Genomic DNA, 15,618 nt, shown 5'->3' with positions numbered 1-15,618 from the left:
ACTGAATCCTTGCCTGCTGTCTTCTTGGTTTTGTTTTTGTTTTTTGCTGTTAGCCAGAAAGGCATATAGGCATATAATTTACTTTTATCTCTTTACAGTGCTTTCTAAAATATTTTTATTGGTTTTCTTTTTATTTCTTTTTTTTTCTGGTTTAGCTTACAGGAGTAAATGATAAAATGGCAGAATATACCAACAGTGCTGGTGTCCCCTCCTTGAATGCGGCATTGATGCATACATTACAGCGACATAGAGACATATTGCAGGTAGTACATTGGACTTGAGATTTTTATGCTACTATAGGAAGTTTTAGGGTTTTTTTTTACTCTATGAATAGCGTGTGTTCACGTGTATGTAGGGGAACAAAGGGAAAAATCTTGTAAGAGGATAAATGCTATGCTATAGAAGTTTGTCCTGTTTTACTTTTTTTTTCTTGATATTATAAAATTCTGAAAATGGTTAGCAGCTCTTGCTTTTGCCTGGTAAAATTGAATAATATTCAGGAGTAGGTAAGTATACTTCTACTGTGGAAGATCTTGCTAGCTAGCTGAAACAGTGAAATAGCCAGTGGTCACGCGTAAGCAGTCATATGGTGGTTTAGAGTATACTTTCATCAGGCTTTGAAGATAACATGGAAGAGAAGTAATTTGCTATATTTAGTGTATTGTTTGAGAAAAATATTAAAAGTATACCAATAAAATGAAAAAACTTTTAAAGATTTACATGGGAGGTGTTAAAAATATAGTGGTACAAATAGGAAGGCAAATTTTTTTTCTTTTTTTTTTTCTTTTTTTTTTTTTTTGACTGCGTTGGGTCTTCGTTGCTGCGCGCGGGCTTTCTCTAGTTGCGGCGAGCAGGGGCTACTCTTCGTTACAGTGCGTGGGCTCCTCATTGCAGTGGCTTCTCTTGTTGTGGAACACAGGCTCTAGGTACACGGGCTTCAGTAGTTGTGGCACATAGTCTCAGTAGTTGTGGCTCACAGGCTCTACAGTACAGCCTCAGTAGCTGTGACGCATGGGCTTAATTGCTCTGTGGCACGTGGAATTTTCCTGGACCAGGGCTCGAACCTGTGTCCCCTGCATTGGCAGGAGGATTCTTAACCACTGCACCAACAGGGAAGTCCCCAAATTTTTTAATATTGAAAAAATTCCACCATTTCTAATTTTTAAAACTTGTTAAAAATAGGACTAGAAGGATACTTTATTTACCTAATGCAAAAATGTGTACATCAGATTAAAATCTGTCATAATGCTTAATAATAAAGCACTAAAAGTTTTCCCACTGGAAAAAAGAAACAAGACAAGGAGGGACTTCCCTGGTGGCTCAGTGGTTAAGGATCTGTGTGCCAATGCAAGGGACATGGGTTCAATCCCTGGTCCAGGAAGATCCTGCATGCTGTGGAGCAACTAAGCCCATGTGCCACAACTACTGAGCCTGCGCTCTAGTGTCCGTGAGCCACAACTACTGAGCCTGCATGCCACAACTACTGAAGCCCATGCGCCTAGAGCCTGTGCTCTGCAACAAGAGAAGCCACCGCAATGAGAAGCCTGCACACTGCAACAAAGAGTAGCCCCTGCTCGCGGCAACTGGAGAAAGCCCATGTGCAGCGACAAAGACACAACACAGCCAAAAGTAAATAAATAAATTTATTTGAAAAAAAAAAAGCAAGACAGGAATACCCGCAGTCCCCATAGATGTTTAACATTGTTTAGAAGTTCTTGGTTGTTCAGTTACACAATAAAAAGAACAAGATATAAATACTGAAAAGGGAGACAAAATCTGTATTCTGTGGTAATGATAAGATTATATAGCTAATACAAACCAAGAAAACTAACTAAAAAAAAAATTGGAAACATTCAGTAAGTTGATGACTTATAAAATTAATATATAAAAGCAAGTAGTTTTCCTACATACAAACAGTAATCTGTTAGAAAGTACAATGGAAGAAACTATAAAAATTTTATGCATAATTTAATAAGAATGTATAGGATTTATATGTATAAAACTCTACTGAGGAACATAAAAGAAAGTTTACTCTGCTTTTTTTTTTTTTTTTTGCGGTATGCAGGCCTCTCACTGTTGTGGCCTCTCCCGTTGTGGAGCACAGGCTCCAACGTGCAGGCTCAGCGGCCATGGCTCACGGGCCTAGCCGCTCCGTGGCATGTGAGATCTTCCCGGATCGGGGCACGAACCTGTGTCCCCTGCTTTGGCAGGCAGACTCTCAACCACTGCGCCACCAGGGAAGCCCTTACTCTGCTTTTGGATGGGAAGATTTCTCTAAATCAGCCTATATATTGAATGTTATCCCAGTGGAAATAACAGGGGTTTTTGTTTGTTTCATTTTTTTAAAAACAGCAAAATGACACCAAAGTTTATTTGGAATTATAGTCATATAAGAATAACCAAGAAAAAAAACCCATGTGAAAATGCAGATAAGTAGTAAAGGATGCTTAATTCTGCCACCTGTTAAAACCTGTTAAGAAGCTAAAATAATTAAAAGTTTGATTCTGGAGAAAAAGTAGACCAATAGAGTTCATATTATAGACTCAAACATGCATGAAAATTTACTTTCTGATAAAGGTGCTATTTTGAATCAATGGAGAAAAGAGGGATTATAAAATAAATAAAGCTGTAACAATTCGCTAATTATTTGAGGGGAAAAAACCCTCAATTTCTGTCTCATTCCTCCTATCCAGAGTAAATTCCAAATGGATCAAAGATTTATGTGTAGAAAAAGAAACAATAAAATTTCAGAGTAAAGCATGGGTGAAATTGTACATTTTGGGGTAGTAAAGGACTTCCCTAAGCAAGACCTGATACCAGAAACTATAATAAATGACTAGTCTGCTTAATATACAGAGATAATAGAAATAAGAAAAAAGCAACCCAGTAGAAAAATGGGCAAAGGATATGAACTTGTTTACAGAAAATGAGTGGCCAAAATCATAAAAATATGGTCAGCCACATTCCCAAATGAAAATATACAAATCAAAATGAGATATGGAAAAAAAAATGAGATATGATTTTTCACCTGTCAAATTTGCAAATATTGAAGCATTTATAACCCATTGTTGGCAGGAGTGTAGAAAAATGGGCACTCATCCATTTGCTGGGCATGTAAGTTGGTGTAGTCTTTCTAGAAGGCATTTCAACACTATCAAATTCATGTAAGATTCTTTGACCCAGTTATTCTGCTAGGCATTTACCCTTTAAATACATTTAGTTCAATAAAATATATACACAAGAATGTTTACTGAAGCATTTTTTTAACAGCAAAAAAAAAGGCAACTAAAATGTTTATCAGTAGAAAATTTATTAAATTACTATAGTCATAATTTAAAAATTAACTATTAAATATTAAAAAGAATGTAGATTTCAATTTGCTGATATGGAAGGATTACTTGATACTTTATGAACTACAAAAAACAAGGTTGCAGCAGAATATAGTATGATTTCTTTATCATAAATGAAAGAAATAATAAACTCATATATGCAGAAACATATTTCCTGAAAGAAACTGAAAGAAAGTGATCATAATATTAAGAACTGTGGAGCAAGATGGTTTTTTACTTCTGTTCTTTTTGGTGCTCTTTTAGTTCATGGTACCCCATGTTCATATATTATTTTTGTTTTTAAAGGGCTCTCTGGGGGCTTCCCTGGTGGCACAGTGGTTGAGAGTCTGCCTGCCGATGCAGGGGACACGGGTTCGTGCCCCCGTCTGGGAAGATCCCACGTGCCGCGGAGCGGCTCGGCCTGTGAGCCATGGCTGCTGAGCCTGCACATCCGGAGCCTGTTGCTCCGCAATGGGAGAGGCCACAACAGTGAGAGGCCCGCGTACCGCAAAAAAACCCCCAAAGAAAACAAAACAAAACAAAACAAAACAAAAGGGCTCTCTGGGAGGTGGCATTATGTTTTTTATCTTTTTTATATACTGATCTGAATTTTTTAAAGTAATGAATACTCCTTAACAACTCAAAAATATGGTAGAAAAAGAAAGGAAAATATTTAAAAATTATTTTATTCTTTACAACTCTCTTCTGTTCTTCTTTTGATTAGTTTAGGAATTAAATTTCTGCAGGAGTTCCAAAAAGGTGAGATTTGAAAATAAGCCCCATTGGATGCACTGATGAGTAGAAGGAGCCTCTTAAGTTTTATCCTAGGCTATTTGAAGTCATGTTATGAGAATTATTTTTTCTTTACAATTCTGCCCCATAAGACAAGGTATTAGGGAATACAAAGGATAGTGATTTAGTGGCACTGTTACCCTAGCTCCAAATTGTTTTCATTTGAAAGAAGTTGGTCACTCTTCAGGAAAGTGATTATAATGTTATTTTTACCTCTTGGCAATTTGATTTCTTAAATAGCAGTTTTATGGGCAGAAATTTGTAATATAACAATACATAACTGGCTCAATAAGATGAAAATTTATAGTTAGCTAGTGTTGATTCTAGATGTTGATTGATTGCAGGATTATACACATGAATTCCATAAAACCAAAGCAAACTTTGTGGCAATACGGGAAAGGGAGAATCTCATGGGATCAGTACGAAAGGATATTGAGTAAGTTACCTTTTATATTTTTTTGTAGGATGTTTATTCAGAATCAGATTTAGAGTATATCCGTGATTAACAGCAAATTGAATGGCAGAACCATGGTTTAGATTTCAAGGTTTCTAATTCCCATTTCACTGTTCTTTAAACATTGCTGCTCCAGTATAGTCCTAATCTAATTTGCTGGTCTTATCTCCAGTTTCCCCTAGTTTTATCATTGGCTCCTGCCAACCTTGACTTTCCTGTCTTAATTCAAAGTCCAGTTTAGATGATGTCTTCGTGAGTTCTTCTCTGATCTCCTACCACCCACCTTAAGCATTATAACGTTACCAATAAATGAAGCTGTCCGTGTTTCCCTTCCTGATTACCCTCTATCCCTCTACCCTCTCCCTTGCCCCAGCAATTACATATCAATACTTAGGTAGCTATCAAAGTAGCCTTTACTTCCCTGGAATCTGAAATCTGTTTTTTCCAGATTTTATACAGACTCATAACTTTAGTCAAATTATTTAAAGACTCCCAACATTTTTATGCTGCTCTTAACCCATAATTTTAAAAATGTATTCTTTTCTTCCATGCCTTTACCTCACCTTTAATAATATATTCTAGCATTTTATACACATTTTCAAAATGCTTTTCGCAGCTGTACATGACTGACAGGGTTAAATCCATTGGGCATCTAATTAAAGCTGCAGACTTCCCACTTTTGGATCATCTGTTGATGCCTATCATTGTCTCACTTGTGATGAGCTTAAGTTTCATAAGTTTCATAAGTATGATACTTACGTTTCATGAACTATGATGTGTACTACCATATCATGAACTGATACATATCATATGTACTCTGATAAACATTTTCTTAGAGTTCCTTTATTTTGTTGTAACAGTAAGACAGTTTTGCAGGAGAGATCATTTAATATTCATCCCATGCAAAATTTTTGTCCAAAACTCTAAAGCAGGATTATCCAGTCACCAGTTGTGTTTCTACCTCCAGAAATTATCTTGGAAAATTAATTTTTATTGTTTGTCTCTGTTTTATCTGTGTTTCTTATATTTAGTCATATGTACTTTGTATAACATAGGAGTGAAAAAAGTGAAACATTTTTGCCATATTAGGAATTTTGGAATATTTTTAGTTCTCTGGCACATATATAAGTCTTGTGTCTATTTTCTGTATAGTCTATTTACATAGGTATTTTAAAGAATGCGTTGAGAATCAGTGTAGCGGACAGCCTTTGATGTGTAGGCTTTTAACTACCATGCAATTTGTGGGAATTGCTAGACTACATTCCAATGTAATAACTTGTTTTCTAAAAGATGATCATAAAAGAAACATGTTCATCCATTTACTAAACTATTTCCTGACTACCAACCATGAGTAAGATAATATGTCAGTCACAGTAGAAGGTAGAAATGAAAAGATCAACATGGCCCTCTAGATGCTAGAGGGGAGTAAGGCACATACCCAATATAATACATGGCAGAATATGATTAGTGAAATGAGATATAGTAGTAATAACTGACATTTAAGAATTTTTTCTGCAGTTACACACTGCTTTTTCATATATTCTCTCTTTTTTGGCTTCATATAATCTTTTGGTATAGATATAAATTATTAGTCCCATTTTATAAAACTAGGTATTAAGAGTTATCTAAGGTTAACTGGCTAGTCATCAGTCTTCCAAGTCCAGTGTGTTCTTGGTTATATCATGCTGCTTTTCCTGGTGTTTTCTTTCCCACTGCACTTTGCACATCAGCCCTACTCTCAGCCAGTGGTTCAGTTTTAGCAGCATGACCCTCTTTTGTCTTACTGCAGTGTATGTGCAGTTACTTAAATTTTTTATTTTGTTCTTGATACTTTGTAAGTAAGGAACTGAAACGTGTAAGTGTTGATAGTAATGATACAAAGCGTTTTCTAGTAAATTGTAATGAACTTAAGACCAGGATAGAAATCCTTAAGTATGCCACAACTGGCAGATCTTTAGCTTCCTTTTTTGTGTTCCTTAGGCTTCAGTTGATGGACTGCATGTATCGTTGTGAAGGGAAACATTCCATTTCAATAGCTTCCCCACTCCATGTGCTGTGTAGTAATCAATCCAAAGTAGTATTCCCGGACTTCCCTGGTGGCGCAGTGGTTAAGAATCTGCCTGCCGATGCAGGGGACACGGGTTCGAGCCCTGGTCCGGGAAGATCCCACATGCATCGGAGCAGCCAAGCCCAAGAGCCACAACTACTGAAGCTCGTGCATCTAGAGCCCGAGCACTGCAATGAAGAGTAGCCTCCACTCACTGCAGCTAGAGAAAGCCCGTGCGCAGCAATGAAGACCCAATGCGGCCAAAAAAAAAACCCCAACAAAGTATTATTCCCACTTGGGGAAAATAAAGATATAGGAGATAATAGACAAAGAAAGGAAAAATAATGGCTTTAAAGGCCTCTGCTTTCCTCATCTTTTACAGTATCCTCCCAAACCTTACTCTTCAAGATGGACAATGCAAAGTTTTCTGAAGACACTCTGTTCTTCCACACCTCATGATGCTGCACACGCTCTCCTTCCTTCCTGGAATAATCTTCCACTTTTTATAACTAAATTATCACTCGTTTTACAGGGTACCCTTTAAGGATTTTCTCTCTTTAAGAATGTTTCTGTATTTCTCACAGTCTCTCTAATCTACCTCCTGCCCTATAGAAATGACTACTCTCTTCTTTTGTATATAACTGTTATCATAATAGTTCCTATTACACTGAATTACAATTATATAATTTATGTACCTCTCTAAACTGTCTATGACCAACTTGTGGCTAGGTAGCATGTTTTACTATTATAATGTCTGGTACCTCACAAATGTTGAGTAAATATTTGCTGAGTTAATGAATAAACGAATGAATGTATATTCTCTTTTCATGTACTTTTAGTGAGTCGGAGTTTTTGGCAACTGATACAAAATAAACACTTTTAGAAAAGTTATTAATAAATGTATATAAAATCAAAAAAAGGAAAAAGTAAGATTTTTGTTTAAGAATGTTGGATTATTTTGGTGAAAAATAATAAACTCTTAGGCCTAAGTTAGAGAGCCATTCATATTTATCTATTTATGATAGATGCTATTTTTAGAAGGAAATGAAAAGGATTATACATTTTAATTGTTTATTCAGAACTACGGAGAGGCTCAATTTGTCCACTTTGGATATTACTTGAGTCAATCATTTAATCCTTTTTTATAACATGTACCAAAAATGTTCTTAAGTTTTCTTTATTTTTGTTCTAGGTCATATAAAAGTGGGTCTGGAGTAAACAACAGAAGAACTGAACTATTTTTGAAAGAACATGACCACCTTCGAAAGTAGGTATTATTGAAAAAAATGCATACTATATAGTACCTACTTATTTACATATATAGCAAACATTTTATGGTGTTTATTATAGTAAGTGCTTTATCAATGCTAATTCATTTAATTCTTCTAATGATCCTATTGGGTAGAAATAGAATTGCAACTGTTCTGACCATAATTAGGAACGATATGATGCTATCAGATATACAAAATATGCATTCATTACTTACTTGTTACCTGTAATATGTGTTTTATTGCCTTAATGTTTGTTTTCTTTAGCAAGTCTATTGCTGTAATACTTTGTCCACTACTATAGATTACTGGTAATAATAATAGTAATAATATTGATACTGACTTATGTTTGAATGGCCTGATACCACTTATATATGTCAAGAAGCTTTACAAAGGGTAATTGGCCATACATCAAATTCAAAGAAAATATCTTATCTTCAAAGAACTCAGAAGAAGATACACACACACACACACACACACACACACACACACACACACACGCCACCATACTCTATCCCTGCTTTATCTATTTTTCTTCTGAAATACACTGGTTTCTTTAATTACTTTCTTTGTATTTTGTTATAGAACTTAAGGATCAGAAAACTACTTCTCTCTCTGAGCTTAGCCTCTAAGCACTTGAGCAGCTAATATCCATGACAGTTAAATGATATGAATTATGTTGATATTTGCTGCTGAATGTCATAAATTAGTCATGTCCATATGAGCTTAATGTGCTGTTCAATTTGTTTTTCTTTAAAGATTACCACTTTAAATATGAGCTGTTGAAATCAGAATATGGAAAGATGAAGACCTTTTTAGTAGAAATCTGAGTGCTTCTGGTGTCAGAAAGTTGTTATTTCTTAATATGTTAAATATTATTGATTGGCACAAGGGGGCAGCCTTTCCTAGAATATGTTTAGCTTATAGTAATTTATAGCTTTGGTAGTTCTTTTTGTATTTGATAGAGACCACCATAAAAAGAATTTTGCGTTATATCCAAAACTATATTAATATATTCTTGGGGTACAGAGTAAGGAATAAGATACTCAAGTAGCATAAAAATAAATATTAGCTTGCATTAACATTTTTATATTGATCAACCCCAAAAGAAGTTAAACAGAAATGCAATAGTTTAATTACTTTAAGGATGTTTTGATGCTGAAAAGAGTATATCAGAGTTATTATATAAATTGATATTCTTTATGTCATTATTTCAGAACACACTGTTTATGATAAATTTTATATGAAAAATTTTAGTTTTGCATTCATTTTAGTAATTCAAAGAAAACCTTTCAGGAGTTTCATATTGTCCATTTTACAGGAAAATAAATATAATAGTTCAGGGACACACAGCTTAAATAATTTGTTTAGGGTTATAAAAATGATAAGAAGATTGGCAATCAAAACCATTTTGTTTCCCAGGTGATTTTATGTATGATATACTTTACATATATTCCTTTCAGCATTCTTGTGAGAAGTTAGTATGTGCTTACTCCATACAGAGAGAAACTGAGGCAGGATGAAGTTGAGTGGAACATGAGCTGATAATTGAGGGGAATTGTTAACACTAAGGCTTAAACTCAATAACAAGAGTTTAGTCATTGCTTTCAGTATTAAAACACAGAGCTTCCAAATATGTTTTAGAAAAATGAATATTTTGTAAATTACAAATACTTGTTAAGTAATAAAATAATAAAAAATTATGGACTAACATATATACAAAGTAATAATGATATGAAAAAGTTTCTCTTTTTCAATGTTGTCTCTTTCATTTGCTAAGTGCTTTGAGGAAGAATTTTTTTAGAATAACTTTTTAACATAAAAGCTGTACGTACTTTTTGTAATACTCATTTTAGAAAGTATGAATAATTTAGCAACACAGAAAAGACAATTTGAAACGCTTATCAGTACAGATGCGATACCATTTTTTACTCATCAGTAGATTGTGAGCATTTTTCCATGTTATTTGACAATTTTTTTTGTTTGTTTTTGAATAGTTCTTTTAACTTTTAATAGTGTACATATCCTATAATACAGATAAACCATAATTCATGTAACCTAATGAGTGTTGGCCTTTTGGATTATTTCTAGTTTTTATTATTGTACATGCTGAAGTCTTTGCATGTATCCATAATTATTTCCTTATGATAAATTCCTAGAATTGGCATTGCAGGATTAAAAAATATATTCATTTTTAAAGTTTTTGATATAGGATTGTCAAAATTCCCTCTAAAGTTTTGCTACTTTAGAGTCCCATTAGTAGCATATTCTACCAGTGCTCTCAGGAACAGTTACTTGATTTTTTTCTAACTCATGCCCTGAAGATAGGCGAAAATTCTCAGGCAATAGATTTTTTTTAAAATAAGGAATATATTTTCATTAGAGAAAACATAGGTCAAACAGCCAAGCACAAGAAGCATAGGTGATCCAGTGGTTAAGACGTGAGCTTTCACTGCTGTGGGCCCAGGTTCGATCCCTGGTCCAGGAACTAAGATCCCACAAGCCACATGGAGTGGCCAAAAAAATTTTAAAAAAGAAGAAGTAGTAATAGTTAAATTAACCTAAAAGTGAAATGGACAGCAAGAGATTATGTATTGCAGCAAGACCATTTGTAATGAAGAGGCCAGATTTGCTGTTAGGGTACTTTTTAGTTTGATCTTTCATGAATAAAGGTGTTTTTTTTTTAAACTACTCAGTAACTCAGGTAACTCATTTGATTTTGTGCAGTAGGGTCATACTTTTTATGGCAAAAAGCATATTTACATTTTTATTTGATTCTTCATAAAATATTTTTTTCATGTTAATGTAAATTTCTACAACTTGCTTCCAAAGTCCATATTTTTGGGCTTCCCTGGTGGCGCAGTGGTTGAGAGTCCGCCTGCCAATGCAGGGGATGCGGGTTCGTGCCCTGGTCCGGGAAGATCCCACATGCCACGGAGCGGCTAGGCCCGTGAGCCATGGCTGCTGAGCCTGCGCGTCCGGAGCCTGTGCTCCACAACGGGAGAGACCACAACAGTGAGAGGCCCGCGTAACGCAAAAAAAAAAAAAAAAAGTCCATGTTTTTGTCTTGAAAAAGAGTAAAGCAATTTTTATAAATGAATGGTAAACTTTATTTTAAAAAAACTGACTTTGTAATGAATTGCTTTTAAAGCTCTTCTTAATATTCTTTTTGTCTAAAAATAAATGTTAGCTTGTAGCGGTTTATCTTAGTAATTTCTCTTCCTATTTGGTGGATAAGCTAGCTTTCATTGTTTGTTTTTTTAAGATTTAATTTTATTTATTTTTGGCTGCGTTGGGTCTTTGTTGCTGCGCGTGGGCTTTCTCTAGTTGGCAGCGAGTGGGGGCTACTCTTCATTGCAGTGCGCTGGCTTCTCATTGCAGTGGCTTCTTTTGTTGGAGAGCACGGGCTCTACGTGCTCAGGCTTCAGTAGTTGTGGCATGCGGGCTCAGTAGTTGTGGCTTGCGGGCTCAGTAGTTCTGGCTTGTGGGCTCTAGAGCGCAGGCTCAGTAGTTGTGGCACATGGGTTTAGTTGCTCCACAGCATGTGGGATCTTCCCTGACCAGGGATCGAACCCGTGTCCCCTGCATTGGCAGGCGAATTCTTATCCACTGCGCCACCAGGGAAGTCCCTAGCTTTTTTTTTTAACTTTTCTTTCTCTGAGTCTCAGTATGTCAGAAGAAAATGCTGGCTTTGAATGAGTGTCAAGCTTGTAGCTGTTTGTGTTTTGCTGTACTGTGGATGCATTCCTGTGAGCTCTTTGGTTGCTGTTTAGATTAATTTCCTTTATATGTTTGTTCTCTTTCGTTGCTCCCTTATATTTTCCTTTTTGAAAGGAGTATCTGAGTTAGTTTTATATTTCAAAGTTCTTTTTTTTCCCCTCTAAAGAACATTTGCCTGTATGATCTTATCTCTCTTCATATTTATTTTTAAAGGGTGTGGGGCTGATTGTATTATTACTGTTTTTACAGCTTTTTCTTTAGAAGAATTTTGTCATTTTGAATAAAACATGTCTTCTACATTTACCTTAATGAAGTTGACAAATTTCAGAGTAGTGGTGAGAAACTTGGATTAAGGACATAAGTATACACAAGTAGAACGAGCCTAGCCTCTTGCTGGACTTCTTTACTGCCAGTGATCATCACCTCCACGTGAAAATTAGCCACCCTTTACCAAGGCTGCTGCCTCCATCTTCTCATCTGTGATTGTACCACTTCAAAAATCTTCAGCTCTAACATTTCACTCTGACCAACACAGTTTATTCTTCCAAGCCTATCTGCAGTGTCACTAGCTTCTCTTTTATATTTTTCTTCTTACCTTTAACCTCTCCTACCTTGCTATATTGGATCTCATAGTTGATCAACTGAAATATTCCCAACATTTGGCCTTTTCTGTGCTCCTGTCTTTTTCTGTACCCTAGTAAAATGCCAACCCGATCCACAGTCTACTGTTCTACTCCTCTATTTACGGGTTAAAGAGAAAGCACCCAATATACAGATTAACTTTGTTTTAGATTCATTATTTCTAGCCTCGTCTGAGTATTCAGCATTGCCCAGTACCTTTTGCTTGCTTGACCCAGTTTAGTTGTCTCTCATTCTTTTCAAGAAATTTACCAGGACTTCCCTGGTGGTCCAGTGGTTAGGACTCTGCGCTTCCAATGCAGGGGGCACGGGTTCGACCCCTGGTCAGAGAACTAAGATCCCACATGCCACAGCGCGGCCAAAAAAGAAAAAGAACTTTACCAAAATGTCTCATTCCCCTTCTTGACTTTCTGGTCCCTCCACCTAAAAGAGAGGTCCTTAACTCCTACTTCATTGAATTTTTAAGGTTCTTTCTCCTTAGTACAAATTCACATACAGGAATACCCTTCTTTACCCCTTTCCTGTAGTTTTTAGAGGACTAGTTTTTTTCCTGGGAAGGCTAATACATCCGTCTGGCTTCTATCTCTGTCCTTACCTGCTACCTCAGCTATTTTACTCTTCAGTCATCTTCTATACTGGCTCTGTCTCTCTAGTTTATGAATACACTTGCTGTCTCTGTGTCAGTACTCATTTCCTCCTTAGCCTATTGACTTCTTCCCTCACAGTCTACTGAGCATGTTGTCACTGGGGACATCAATGAGCTCCTGAAGGCCAAATCTAATATTGTTTGACTGCTCTGCCTCACTTGATACTCTTAATCTCTTCCCTCCTTGAAAACCTAGGCCACTGTAACACTGAAATTTACTGGTTCTCCACTTGCCTTTCTTACTACTCTTTGTTTCCTTCCTAGCTGCCTTCTGATGTAGCCTCAGAATCCTTTACATAGTGTTCTCCAGGCAGAAATTAATTAGAGCTAATCCACCAAGTGAAACTTGTCATCTACCCTCTCACATTAGCCCAGTTATTTGTCATCGACACGCATCATAACAATTCCTCCTCCCCAGAGATGGCAGCTATAAAGAAGACCTAGCAAAGAGAAATTGAAAGAAATTGAAATTTTCATTCAAAAATTTATAGGAAAAGCAACTGGTGAGATTTTTTTTTTTTTTTTCGGTACGCGGGCCTCTCACTGTTGTGGCCTCTCCCATTGCGGAGCACAGGCTCCGGACGTGCAGGCTCAGCGGCCATGGCTCACAGGCCCAGCCGCTCCGCGGCATGTGGGATCCTCCCGGATCGGGGCACAAACCCGTGTCCCCTGCATCAGCAGGCGGACTCTCAACCACTGCGCCACCAGGGAAGCCCAACTGGTGAGATTTTTATACTGCCAAGAATAATAAAATTAATGAGAGAGTTGAAGAAAGAGGAACAAATTCTGAAATTATATAGACCCAGCTAAGAAGGTAAGCTGAGGAATTTCATCCATACTTAGAGGCTATGTTTGTTTTCATGGAAGTGCTCTGATTTGTGGGAATGGCATGATTACAACTGGAATTGCAAACTGGTTATATTAAGCACATCACCTTAAAAATTCTTGACATTTTAAACAGATCTTTGGCAGTATTTCAAAGTAGTCAAAATATTGAAAATATTACATAATATGTCAGTTCCTAAATTATCATTTCATTTAGTTGGATTACGTCAATAGAACATATAAATAGACACTTTAGTTTTTCCTATTATTAACTTTCCACTTTTATCTTGACTAAGATACCTTAATGGATTTATTCCTTAAATTGGTATAATAGATAGGAAATGGGTTTTGAAGCCAAACAGATCTGAGTTTAAATCCTGGTGTGAACTGTAAATTTGGGGGCAAGGGCCTTAAACCCTCTGACTCTCTACTGTCTTAAATGGGGAAAATTGAATTCTTACTTTGCACAGTGTTAAAACACTTAAAATTAGAGGTAATGTGTAAAGTTTTTGCCTAGTACAGTGCCTGACATGTAGTAGACCAGTTCTCAAATTACATTGAGCCATTCTTGCCCGTAGCAGCATTAGAACAGAAAAGTAGACTAGTAACCAGAATTGTGTACCTAGAGCTAGGTGACAGAGACTCCAGCCCTCTGGGGCCCTTCAGTGCCAAAATGGTATGTAGGAATAAATAACTATCAGCTAACCCTGATTATCTATTAAAGCTCAGAGTGTGTTTTTAAATCATTCTCTTCATTTATTGCTCATTGTATTTTCATTAGTATAATAAGTAGTTTGTTTATTTCTAAACTTCATTTTTAGATAGTTTTCAAATTCCAGTTGCATTCCATCTGTTTCTTTGCATTTATCTGAATGCACATATAATTTTTTGTATCAGTTTTTGTTGTTATTGTTGTTTATTGAGGTAACATTGGTCTATAACATTATATAATGAAGTTTTTTGTGTACAACATTATATTTCTACTTCTGTATATGCTACAGCTTGCTTACCACCAAAAATTTAGTTCGCATTTGCCACCACACAGTTGATCCCCTTTACCCATTTTACCTTCCCCTTCCCTTCCCTTATGGTAACCTCTACTCTGTTCTCTGTATCTATGTATTTGGTTTTGTTTGGTTCATTTATTTTGGTTTTTTGTTGTTGTTTGCATTTTTTATATTCCACATATGAGTGAAATCATATGGTATTTGTCTTTCTCCATCTGACTTATTTCACTTAGCATTATACGCTCAAAGTCCACCCATGTTGTCACAAATGGCAATATTTCATTTTTTTAATGGCTGCATAGTATTCCATTGTGTGTGTGTGTGTGTGTGTGTGTGTGTGTGTGTGTGTGTGTATATATATATATACCACATCTTCTTTATCCATTGAGATATTACCTCATACCTATTAGAATTGCTATTATAAAAAAGGCAAGAAATAACAAATGTTGGTAAGAGTGTGTAGAAGAGGGAACCCTCATACACTGTTGGTGGGAATGTAAATTGGTACAGCCTCTATGGAGAACAGAATGGAGATTCCTCAAAAAATTAAGAGTAGAACTACCATATGATCCTGCTATTCCATTTCTGGGTACTTATCCAAAGAATATGAAAACACTAATTTAATTCAAAAAGGTAGATGCACCCCTCTGTTTATTGCAGCATTATTTACAATAACTCAGATATGGAAACAACCTAAGTGCCCATCAATAGATGAATGGTTAAAGAAGATGTGGTATATATATATTCAATTTTCATTGTTTTACCAAGCATTTGTTGAGCATCTACAATGTGGAAAGCATTGTACTGGGTGTTGGAGATAGAGAAGAGATAAAGCCTAGTGATGTTCTGCCCTGTTTTTAATGAGCTCCACTAGGATGGGAGTCGGGGGGC

The 15,618-nt window shown here is 36.0% G+C and overlaps 1 protein-coding gene across 3 annotated transcripts in view; it reads left to right on the top strand.

Annotated features, from left to right (window-relative positions):
- GOSR1 (golgi SNAP receptor complex member 1) overlaps window positions 1-15,618 on the top strand; it is a 47,620-nt gene that overhangs the window by 8,715 nt on the left and 23,287 nt on the right. For all 3 annotated transcript variants that reach the window (XM_007454246.1, XM_007454245.1, XM_007454247.1), the window contains exons 4-6: window positions 156-263; window positions 4,466-4,557; window positions 7,815-7,889. In XM_007454246.1, the coding sequence (XP_007454308.1) occupies window positions 156-263; window positions 4,466-4,557; window positions 7,815-7,889 (275 nt within the window). The remainder of the gene's footprint in view (window positions 1-155; window positions 264-4,465; window positions 4,558-7,814; window positions 7,890-15,618) is intronic.

Source organism: Lipotes vexillifer, unplaced genomic scaffold (assembly GCF_000442215.2).
Source record: "Lipotes vexillifer unplaced genomic scaffold, Lipotes_vexillifer_v1.1 scaffold680, whole genome shotgun sequence".
NCBI classification, from domain to species: Eukaryota; Metazoa; Chordata; class Mammalia; order Artiodactyla; family Lipotidae; genus Lipotes; species Lipotes vexillifer.
This window is presented reverse-complemented; position numbering and strand designations above follow the sequence as displayed.